Source organism: Oncorhynchus kisutch, linkage group LG29 (assembly GCF_002021735.2).
Source record: "Oncorhynchus kisutch isolate 150728-3 linkage group LG29, Okis_V2, whole genome shotgun sequence".
Lineage (NCBI taxonomy): Eukaryota > Metazoa > Chordata > Actinopteri > Salmoniformes > Salmonidae > Oncorhynchus > Oncorhynchus kisutch.
In genome coordinates, this window is record NC_034202.2 from 18,033,200 (window position 1) to 18,045,474 (window position 12,275).

Genomic DNA, 12,275 nt, shown 5'->3' on the forward strand with positions numbered 1-12,275 from the left:
GGACACTACGCTGACAGACACAGCAAACCTTCTTGTCACATCTCGCATTGATGTGCCATACCTGAGCCAGTTGTGTGGGTTGTAGACTCCGTCTCATACTACCACTCTAGAGTGAAAGCACCGCCAGCATTCGAAAGTGACCAAAACATCAGCCAGGAAGCATAGGAACTGAGAAGTGGTCTGTGGTCCCACCTCCAGAACCACTTCTTTATTGGGGGTGTCTTGCTAAATGCATATAATTTTCACCTGTTGTCTATTCCATTTGCACAACAGCATGTGAAATTTATTGTCAATCAGTGTTGCTCCCTAAGTGGACAGTTTGATTTCACAGAAGTGTGATTGACTTGGAGTTACATTGTGTTGTTTAAGTGTTCCCTTTATTTTTTTGAGCAGTGTATTTTCTCTCTTCCTCCTAGACCATCACATCCTACCTACCGGCCTTACAATCCAACAGAACCCAGGAGCAAATCACCACCCCCCTTTTCTGAGTAGGGAACAGGTTGCGTAACAATTGTTTTTCCTGGTTGAGCCTCTCTGCGCCGTACCATTAGTGCAAAGGTCACAATGCTGAATTTACCCAAGTTAGACACATTGTATGAGTTTGACTACCCCAGATGCTCTTAAGTGTATATCATGTATGATATCATGCAGACAATACATCCCTGTGCCATCTGCTGCTGTAGCTACTTTATTAAACTATGCCACTTTGTTTACATACCCTACATTACTTATCTCATATGTATATACTGTACTCGATACCATCTTCTGCATCTTGCCTATGCCGTCCTGTACCATCACTCATTCATATCTTTATGTACATATTCTTTATCCCTTTACACTTGTGTGTGTATAAGGTAGTAGTTTTGGAATTGTTAGATTACTCGTTGGTTATTACTGCATTGTCGGAACTAGAAGCACAAGCATTTCGCTACACTCGCATTAACATCTGCTAACCATGTGTATGTGACAAATCAATTTGATTTGATATCATCCCATCCTGAACCAAAAAAAAAATACTTAGCACTTGAGTGTCTCTGTAAAATTATGAAACTCAAACAAATTTAGTTATGCCATTTTAAGAGTAAAACAATCTGCCATGGATCATACCATATACAGCTTGGAATGACCAGTCATTGCATTGTAGACCTAGACTTCAGCAAGCTGATTCTAAGTCACAGGCACGTTGTAGCCGACTGACTCTTAACTGTCAATACCTTTAAGTCTGCAGGTCTATTTATACCTCTCTCCCAGAGTTGTTGTGTACATGCATTTGTAGCACTATGGTCACGTGGAATGTTAAAAGAAGGATTCTGTGCACTGCAGAAAGATTTGGAGTCACTGGGTTCAGATCTGCTGCATTGGTCTTAGATTTGGGGACACCTAATCAAGAAACACAAACAGTGATCAGAGTTGAGTCATTATAATGGAAGCACAGAACATTCAGTGTTGAGTTAATGAGTCAGTAGTTATTCCATGATTCATCTGAGCTATGATGGGTTTGTCAAACTCACAGCAAAATCTGTGCCAGTGCAAGCTCTGATGTCATCAGGAGTCAGCCCCTCCCAGATCTCTATGAGAGTGAGGCCGCTGGCCTTGTCAACATCAAAAACTGCCTGGGGGAGGGGGGAGAGAGTGTAAGCTACTGCATACAGGGAGAGGAGATTGACACTGCCTGCAGCTGACAAGCTGAACTTTATTTAAAAAGCTCACCTTTTCAGTGATGATTCTATCCACACACTGCTTCCCGGTCAGTGGGAGAGTACAACTCTCCAGGATTTTGTGTTTGTCCCCCTTAAGTTTGTAAGGAGAAAATGTTTACTATAGGGTACACTCCTATAGTGTAGTAAGGTCTAAAACCATATGTATGAAGCACCAGAGGTAGTGTCATTTTGTACCTTAGCAGAATGCTCCATGGTCACCACCACTTTGGTTCCTGCACTTGCCACTAGGTCCATAGCCCCTCCCATTCCTTTCACCATCTTTCCCTTTGGAGGTCAATGAAGAGAGCATACACATGTTGAAACATTATATACACGTATTCCTACGATCGGCCAGGGTGAGAGACATGATCATACCGGGATCATCCAGTTGGCCAGGTCCCCATACTTAGACACCTGCATGGCCCCCAACATGGTCAGGTCAATGTGGCCACTGAAAGTAGAGGTGGTTCATGTTACCTTCAGCTACTCCAAAGGAAAAAGTGATACTACGGTTAGTGGAGCTAAAGATCGGGGAGTACAGTAGGTGGTTTGAGCACTCACCCCCTGATCATAGCAAATGATTCATCACTGGAGAAAAACGCGGCTCCAGGAACCACAGTTACAACCTCTTTACCTAAATAACACAAACAGAGACTGGGTAGGAGGGTAAAGGCCAGGAAAGATGTTCCGAGAAAGCTTTGATTTGAGGATAGCATGTCCAACCAAAGACTTTCTACAACTTTGTAGGTGTAGTGTTGACGTATGTGCTTGCTGTACGCACCTGCATTGATAAGGTCTGGGTCTACCTCACTTTCGGTGGGATAAGGACCCTTTTTATAATTCACAGACAAAACAACAAAATTATACAGACACACACACACAGGGCTTTGTCAAAGAGAGGGTGCCCACTTTCCTGAATGCACTTTCTACTTGTATCTGTAAATCTAACAGTTTTAATATGGCTCACCAGGCCCAGAAGTCCATTCTCACTCTGTAGGTGCACAGTGATGTCAGAGTTGATGAAGTTGCTGGCCAGCATCGGGATCCCAATACCAAGGTTTGCTGAAGATGCTGTAGTCAAGGGACCTATTAATAACCAATAACATCCACCACGTCTACATATTGTATATACCTAGGGCTGTTTGGTGACCATATTAACGCCACACCGGCAGCCATGTCATGAAGGCAGTCAAATTCCACGTTTAGTCATGGTAATTAGGCTGCTCCAAGCTCTGATGCTGCTAATTAGTAGTCTACCAAACTTGCTAACTGCCTGGTACTTCGAACTCTACTGTTCCTCTAATCACTCTGACATCAATGCAAATGTGATCAAAGATATAATAAAACTTCATATGAGCTCATGTTGCGCAACATTTCTATAGGCTATGCAATTGCATGAGAAAACAAGAGTGATGGCCTCTCAGCTTTCTATATTTATTTCCCAACTTTCCTTATATTAAGCACATTGTTTATCTTGCCAGCACAGCTACCTGGCTGGCATGAAAATGAACCATGGGAAAAAGTGTCCTAAATTCGATGTTTAAGTGCATAGATTACATGTATTCCCCCCCCCCCCCCTGTTTTGAGACAGGTGCATGATAAAATGGTCCACAAATCTCAAACATATTATTTAGTATATGTAAAGATTCAAATCAAGAATAGTCTGATAGGTGACAATATTAGCCTATCACTTGTGAATGATATATTTTCACTTGTGAATGATGCCCAGCTTAAGGCAAGAGACCATGCTTTTTTTTGCGACTTCTTCGAATCATATACGCACACCTCATGTAGCCTAATTTTGAAAAGGTTTGTATCACAACTAAAGTGGCCAAATAACTTCATTTTTAGTACATTTAATCTGCTTACAAAGGGTGTCATACATAAGGACCGTGTGAGTTTCAAGTTTGGAGAAGAATTTACCTTAAATGCCCTTTTTAGTATAAAAACATTATATGCATAATCGCATTTGCGGAAACCTCTCACTAAACATCAACAAAACTAAGGAGATGATTGTGGACTTCAGGAAACAGTAGCGGGAGCACCCCCCAATCCACATTGAAGGGACCGCAGTGGAGAAGGTGGAAAGCATACACATCACTGACAAACTGAAAATGTCTACCCACACAGACCGTGTGGTGAAGAAGGCGCAACAGCGCGTCTGGGTGTAGAAGGCGCAAGAGCGCCTCTTCAATGTCAGGAGGCTAAAGAAATTTGGCTTAACACCTAAAACCCTCTCAAACTTTTACAGATGCACAATTGAGAGTGCCCTGTCGGGCTGTATCACCACCTCGTAAGGCAACTGCACCGCCCGCAACTGCAAAACTCCAGCTGATGGTCTTCCCAACGCATCACCGGGGGCAAACGTCCTGCACTCCAGGACACCTACAGCACCCGATGCCATAGGAAGGCAAAAAAGATCATCAAGGACATCAACCACCCGAGCCACTGCCTGTTCACCCCACTACCATCCAGAAGGTGAGGTCAGTACAGGTGTATCAAAGCTGGGACCGAGAGACTGAAAAACAGCTTCTATATCAAGGCCATCAGACTGCTAAACAGCCATCACTAGCATATAAGGGCGGCTGCCTATAGACATATATATTAGGAATCACTGGTCACTTTTAGAAATGGATCACTAGCCACTTTAATAATGTTCCGTATCTAGCATTACTCAGCTAATATGTATAAACTGCACTCCACATTTTTCTATGGTATCTTAGTCACTTTAAAAATAAAAATACATATTACATCACCCATCTCATATGTATATACTGTATTGTATTCTATACTACACCGCTGACTGTTAAACAGCCATCTCCAACACATCAGAGGCTGCTGCCTATAGACATAGATTAGGAATCACTGGCCACTTTTAGAAATGGATCACTAGCAACTTTAATATCTCCGTATCTTGCATTACTCATCTCATATGTATAAACTGTACTCTGTACTCTTCTACGGTATCTTAGTCACTTTAATTGTGTGTAAATATTGCGTCACCCATCTCATACTGTATGTATATACTGTATTCTATACTACGCCACTGTATCTTAGTCCAATGCCACTCTGACATATGTATATATGCTTAATCCATTCCTTACTTAGATTTACATGTATTTTGGGGTATATGTTGTGAAACTGTTAGATATTAGTTGTTAGATATTACTGCACTGTCGGAGCTAGAAGCACAAGCATTTCACTACACCCACAATAACATCTGCTAAACACGTGTATGTGACCAATAAATTTGATTTTGATAAGGGTTTTTTCACGCTAATGGAACATTCGAGCATATAGCCTACTGCCGTGTGCGCATTGCTGCGCTTATAATGTGAAGAAATAGCCTAATAATTTATCAACGTTTTCTGCCACGTTCTGATCTGTTTGGTCCACCACATTGTGTAATTTTTTTATTTAGGATCTATCGCATTTTACAACTGTTCCAGACTATCTTTGGAATATTTATTTCTCACACAGAATAGGTCAACATTTGTACTATGGGGGATAGTCAATTGACATAGGCTAGTGCTTTTGCTGTTAGTTAGGCCTTTCTCATCTTGTTGGCTGCTGAAAAGTAAATGTGGACAGTTATTCCAATATGAATCTCAGAATTGGATAAGGACGTGCACAGTTGCGTCCCCGATGTGTATGTCTTCACTTGTAGCCTGTATGAAAGACCCGATCAGTGATGGAAAGCCATGTGAGTGAGAGGTGCTTCGGAGCATGCAGCACTCAGGGAGAAGAGCACGCAGCACTCAGGGAGAAGGGCACAATGGCCACTGGCCACAAAAGGCATGGATTTTTTTAGGATGCATTACGGCCACAAAGGGGATGACGCCGGGAAATTCAAGGCATTGTCAAATTGTGAATGAGAGACTGAAGTGTGAACAGCCTGCGCAAATAAACAGAGCAGAGGTCATGAGCTCATGTCTTTCAAAATTAAGCATATAGATACCTATTTCTTTGTTAACCGCTCAACACAGAATAGCCGCATGTGCACACTCCCTGAATCGTTTGGAGAAAATATCCTTTCAATGTAATCCAGCTATGTTCAATTGTATTCTTCATACTATAAAATAATGCCACGGAATTCTAAGCAAATCTTGTCTGCTAAATGAACTAGCGTAGCCCACAGCCATATGGAATAGCCAGATCAGGACCTACCATAAGGACAACTCAGAGTATGCTATTCTGTTCTTCTGAAATAGACCACATTTTCTTCATATCATGTTTCTTTAGAACTGTCTAAAATAAAGAATGGATTTATTGTGAAGGTATAGGCTATATTACATGGCTTTATTAGACTTTTTCCAAATGTAGATGTTCCAAAGGTCTGCATCAGTGGCTTGTAGGCTGTGTGCAAGCCAGGAGATGCTAAATGTGTTTGTTAATTAACTGTCAATTACCGTGAGACCGACCATTTATTTGCTTGACAATTACCGTCTGAGGAAATTTTGTGACCGCCATAGCCCTATATGTACCTCACGTTTCAATATCAATCCACACTGTTCCCTCCGTAAAGGATACCATACATCCCATCCTGGAACTCCAGTGCTGCCCTCCTGATGATCCTCTCTCGGAGCAGGTCTGCCTTCCTCTTGGCTTTGGGTGTCTCCATAGAGCCTTTCTGGACCGTTCTCTTCTGCACAGTGAACAGGGATTATTGCCAATCAATAGTACAGAGAAAACAACCGATTCCACATTACCTGCCACCAACAGACTGACAGACACAGACAGGCAGGCTTACCTCTATCCTCTTCTCATAGACTGCCCCCTTCACAATCCTGTCAACATAGATGCTGGGGACATGGATATCTTCTGGAGCAAAGGTCCCCACATCTACAATCTCTTCTACCTAAGACAGTAGTAACCGAAGACCCAGTTTGGGTTTAAAAGTCTGGTGTAAGGTTCAGTAAACTTAGGCCACACATGATAGTTGAACAAGCTGTTAATTGAAACTGGTTCATTGACATGCTAACCTCCACTACGGTGACTTTAGCTGCTTTACACATGGGCTGGTTGAAGTTCCGTGCTGTTTTTCTATAGAAAGACAGTATCATGAACTGTTTATTGTATGCTGATATGCTAAGTAGTCATAGTGCATTAACTATATAATCATTCACAGTGACAGTCGTTGTCCGTTGTAATTGATTTTGAATGTTAGCACTAGCAGTGGCGCAACATCATGCTAGGAAATGCTGACCTCTTGTGGAGTTTGAATATAACACGTTCTTATGATTGTTGTTGAAAAATCAGCCAACCCCACCTGAACACAATGTTACCAGCTCGATCAGCTTTCCAGGCCTTGATCAAAGCAAAGTCCCCTGTGATAGCTCTCTCCATGACATAGTGGATGCCATTGAACTCCCTCACCTGTGAGATAATGACATCACATGTGTCAGGGTCAGGAGTAAAAGCTGAGCTGACCCCATAGTGTCCACCTCTATCTCTCTAATATTACCCGGTCTTTCTTGGGGAAATAAAGTGAATTATTCTGGGTAAATAAAGGTTCAATATGAATATATGTTTGTGTTTTTGCATACCTCTCTCTTCTTGCTAGCGATGGCCACACTGCCGTCTGTGTTGTATTTGATGGGTGAGCCTCCCTCCTGGATCAGTGTGCCATACCCAGTGGGCGTGAAGAAGGCAGGGACCCCAGCACCGCCGGCACGTACCCTCTCTGCCAGGGTACCCTTCAGTAGATGTATGGTATAAGAAAGTCTTAACATGATCTAACACGTAGGCTATAACAAGATACAAAAATGTTATAACAAACTTGTTATAGCGAGAATGACAGGCAAATCCATTTTTCATTACAAACCAGATGGAGAAAATACTTTAGAATGACACACAGTCATTCGAGTCTAACCTGAGGCGTTAGCTCCACCTCCAGTTCCCCTGAAAGGTACTGTCTCTCAAACTCTGCATTCTCCCCAACGTAGGAGGAAATCATCCGCTTGATCTGCTTGGTCCTCAGCAGCAGACCAAGACCAAAATTATCCACACTGCACACACACACAAGATATTTATCCACACGAGAATAACACACAAACACATTTCTATCTTGCTTAGATACATACAACACATGCACAAAAACAAATATACTCAAAGGCACTCGCACACACACTCATTTTGTAGTAGCCTAATTACCCAGCGTTGTTGCTGACTGCTGTGATACCTTTCACTCCAGTCTTCAATAAACTCCCAATCAGATTCTCGGGTATTCCACACAAACCAAACCCTGGAAAAACATTCAGAAAACATTAAACTCTGAATTATCCTATACATTACCCAAACTAATGTACAAACGCAAACATGGAATGTTAATGATTAGCGCTTAAACAAATATGACATATTGTTTTCCCAGAAGCAGAAGATATTTATCAGGTTTGAAATGCAAAACTTTTGAATTTGACATTTGACTAAAGCATAACTATGTGATGAAAAAGGCCTGAGAGTAGGTACAGTATGCTACCTCCGACTAGTAGAGTGGAGTCATCTGGGATGTCTTTCACTGCCTCTGTGGGGTCGGTAAAGAAGCGGGCATCCCTGGGGCAGGAGGTGGAGAAGCAACAGCCACACACCCGAGGGTGAGGAACACACTGAAATAGCCACATGACAATTTGGACAAGGACATCACAGTAAACCTGGATTTTTACCAGTGAGTTAGTTCAATCCCCCTCAATGAAATTGATACAAATTTGCATGTTGTTATTTCGTGCCCCCATTTTGTCAGGGGAAAAAAGGTATGTTAGAGTTGTGTCAAAAATGGTTAATTCAAAGTGATTCATGTAGCACTGTGCCTGGTTTCTCTCATGGACTAGGATTCATTCTAGAATAAAAACTTGTAAAAGATCTTGTAGGTTTCCTACTTGATTTATTCTAATGCTCTCCACTTAGACAGTTCTCATCCATAAGAACTCTGAGTGACCCATCCACAGTATTATAGCACTCAAATCAAGTTTCTTTGTCACGTGCGGAGAATACAACAGGTGTAGACCTTACAGTGAAATGCTTACTTACAGGCTCTAACCAATAGTGCGAAAAAAAGGTGTGTGTGTGTGTGTGTGTGTGTAGGTAAGTAAAGTAAAGAAAGAAAAAAAGATAAATAAAACACTCCCACATACAGTGCATTCGGAAGGTATTCAGGCCCCTTGACTTTTTACGTTACAGCCTTATTCTAAAATTGATTAAAGTCCTATAGGTGCCTTTAGGCAAACTCTAAGCGGGCTGTCATGAGCCTTTTACTGAGATTTTTTTTTTTGTCTGGCCACTCTACCATAAAGGTCTGATTGATGGAGTGCTGGAGAAATGGTTGTCCTTCTGGAAGGTTCTCCCATCTCCAAAGAGGAACTCTGGAGCTCTGTCAGAGTGACCATCGGATTCTTGGTCACCTCCCTGACCAAGGCCCTTCTCCCGATTGCTCAGTTTGGCCGGGCAGCCAGCTCTAGGAAGAGTATTGGTGGTTCCAAACTTCTTCCATTAAGAATGATGTAGGCCACTGTGTTCTTGGGGACCTTCAATGCTGCATAAATGTTTTGGTACCCTTCCCCAGATCTGTGCCTCGACACAATCCTGTCTCGGATCTCTATGGACAATTCCTTTGACCTCATGGCTTGGTTTTTGCTCCGACATGCACTGTCAACTGTGGGACCTTATATAGACAGGTGTGTGCCTTTCCAATTGTATTTTTTTATTTAATATTTAACCTTTTTAACTAGAAAAGTCCGTTAAGAACACATTGTTATTTACAATGAAGGCCTACAAAAAGGCAAAGGCCTCCTGCGGGGACTGGGGCCTGGGATTAAAAATAAAAATATAAACATAGGACAAAACACACATCACAACGAGACAACACAGCACTACATGAAGAGAGAACTAAGACAACAACATAGCAAGGCAGCAACACATGACACAGCATGGTAGCAACACAACATAACAACAACATGGTAGCAACACAACATGGTAGCAGCACAAAACATGGTACAAACATTATTGGACACAGACAGCAGCACAAAGGGCAATAAGGTAGAGACAATACATCACACAAAGCAGCCACAACGGTCAGTAAGAGTGTCCATGATTGAGTCTTTGAATATAGAGATTGAGAACTGTCCAGTTTGAGTGTTTGTTGCAGCTCGTTCCAGTCGCTAGCTGGGAAAAGAATATAATGTGCAACAATTTCTAAAAACCTGTTTTCACTTTGTCATTATGGGGTATTGTGTGTAGATTGATGACGGGGGAAAAAATATTTAATCAATTTTAGAATAAGGCTGTAAGGTAACCAAATGTGGAAAAAGGGAAGGGGTCCGAAATCTTTCCGTATGTACTTCAGAGACAAGAATAAAACATTTGAGGTTCAGAACAGATACCTGTGTGAGGTTCCTAACAGTTCCATACCATTAAACAGTATCAATAGTCACAATTTAGCACACAATCGTTACATTGTATATGGAGCAATACAATACTAGCTTGATATACTGGATTAATAAACAACATTTTACCTAATGTTCAGGTTTATTATACACATAACACAAATTGTGTTAAAATTATAAAGTTGTTCCTACCTTGCCATACTGCATAGACAGTACTCCTTTTTGTCTTCTCACTGAAGATATATTTCTATGAAATTGCTCTGATTTTGACAGAATTCTGAAGGACGCCATTTTCGGAATCTGTCTGTCAAGTCTTTCGGAAAACTGAGTGTTGGAGGTTTGCAGTACAGGTCATTCCCCCTGGGCCCAGTCAACAATCAGGCCAGGAGGGGTGGGGGCATCCCTGGAGTGACTGAGAAATTGACCAATTAAAAGTGATACTGCTTATTAGTACCATACTGACCAAAAGTTTTAAATGTAGGCTTTCAAAGCACCTCGTGAAAGGGTAAGTCCCTGTTTCCCCCACATTCAAGTTAAAACCTAAAAAGGCATGAGACCAGGTAGCATAATCACAGGATCAACATGGAAGACCACATTTTGAGAAGAATTTCAAGCTTTCAATTCCAAACTTTGTTAGAGAGAGAGAGACTGTCTATTTATAAGAGCATGTGCATGGAGGGTTGTCACGTCCTGACCATAGAAAGCCTTTATTTTCTATGGTAGAGTAGGTCAGAGCATGACTAGGGGTTTAGTCTAGTTTATATTTTCTATGTGGGGTTCTAGTTTGTATTTTCTATGTTGGTGTATTGGTATGATTCCCAATTAGAGGCAGCTGGCTATCGTTGTCTCTAGTGGGGGATCATATTTAAGTAGCATTTTTTCCCCCTGTGTGTTATGGGATATTGTTTGGAGCACTTTGCACCTCTGTAGTCACGGTTTGTTTTTATTGTTTTGTTAAGTTTCACTATTAATAAAGCATGTGGAACTCTACATTCGCTGCGCCTTGGTCCGAACATTGTGACAAGGGTAGGGAGTCTCACTTGACAGACTTCAGAGAATGAGTTGAGTCAGGGGCTCACATGCCAAACACTCTCTCTAGAGCCAATGAGATAATGACTCTGAACAGTGGGGGCAGATTTGTGAAGGAATACATCTTTAGACCCTATCTTTTAGATAATTGAACCTCTCCCAGGGCTGAGTGCCATGAGAGGAGAATGTATTCCATCTACCGTAATTTGAGTAACCTATACATAGACTTACCACAGCTGCTGTGATTTGTTTGGTAAAGGGAAAAAAGTCAAAACCATGTTACTTTCAATAACATAATCCCTCAACCAACCAACATAGAAAAACATGGAAACCATTTCAAGTTGTATGAACAAAATACACATGGTATACACTTCCTGCTAAATGTTTGTCTTGCAGTTGTGAGTGCACTTCAGTGTGCCGGCTATGCCCACTCTAGTAGGTGAGACTGGGGGTTCAAAAATATAGACTCATCCCCTCCTTATAACCTAACATTGAATAGGTGAAAGTGAGTATTCCACTTCATTGAACTCTTCAATCCATACTGCGAGGAAAATATAAATGGAAATAGGGTCCTAAATCAATGGATGGGCCTTAAATTCCCCATAGCCACCACATGTGCGTCTGTGAGAGCGGACATTGAAGAGGTCATAGACTACTTACAGACGAACAAGAAAAACAACTTGCACAATCTCGAAAGGCGGTTCCGTAAAATAATTCAGGACAATTGTCAACGGGTGTAAATTATGACAAAGGTTTCTTTTCACGACTGAACTGTAGGGTATGTAATTTTTGTGCATAAAATGCGTAAACAATTTCTCCGAAATTGTGGTCTTGCCTGTTATGTTAAATATTTACCAGCTGGTGGCGCTTTCACGATGCCACAGAGTGGTGGATTCGATTATGCTGAGCCGCGGGGCACCCGTTTATGGACCGGACTAATGCAGGATTTTGTAGGGAGCCGTAATCTGAAAAAAAGTACAGCTACAGTAACAATAGATATTATTTTACTGCAACCAACCACAGGAGCCTGCTCACAATGTTCAAAATACACCAGAGAGCATATTTTTTCCCCACAGATTATCAATAGTTTAAAAAAAAAACATAGCTGTGGTATAAAACAAGCAGATACTGTATTCCTAGTCGGCAGGGCCACAATTTGGGCAGCATG

The 12,275-nt window shown here is 41.6% G+C and overlaps 1 protein-coding gene across 1 annotated transcript; it reads right to left on the reverse strand.

Moving 5' to 3' along the window:
* Positions 1–659: 659 nt before the first annotated feature.
* On the reverse strand, positions 660–10,487 carry LOC109873606 (succinyl-CoA:3-ketoacid coenzyme A transferase 1, mitochondrial). The gene is made up of 17 exons (XM_020465244.2): positions 10,271–10,487; positions 8,179–8,305; positions 7,854–7,944; positions 7,573–7,708; positions 7,247–7,396; positions 6,970–7,076; positions 6,683–6,743; positions 6,451–6,558; positions 6,231–6,345; positions 2,668–2,762; positions 2,482–2,530; positions 2,262–2,334; positions 2,076–2,151; positions 1,896–1,985; positions 1,711–1,791; positions 1,512–1,613; positions 660–1,380 (listed from the first exon to the last, which is right to left on the reverse strand). The coding sequence occupies exons 1-17, from the start codon at positions 10,367–10,369 to the stop codon at positions 1,345–1,347; spliced, it is 1,596 nt and encodes a 531-aa protein (XP_020320833.1). The 5' UTR covers positions 10,370–10,487; the 3' UTR covers positions 660–1,344.
* Between the last annotated feature and the right edge of the window lie 1,788 nt (positions 10,488–12,275).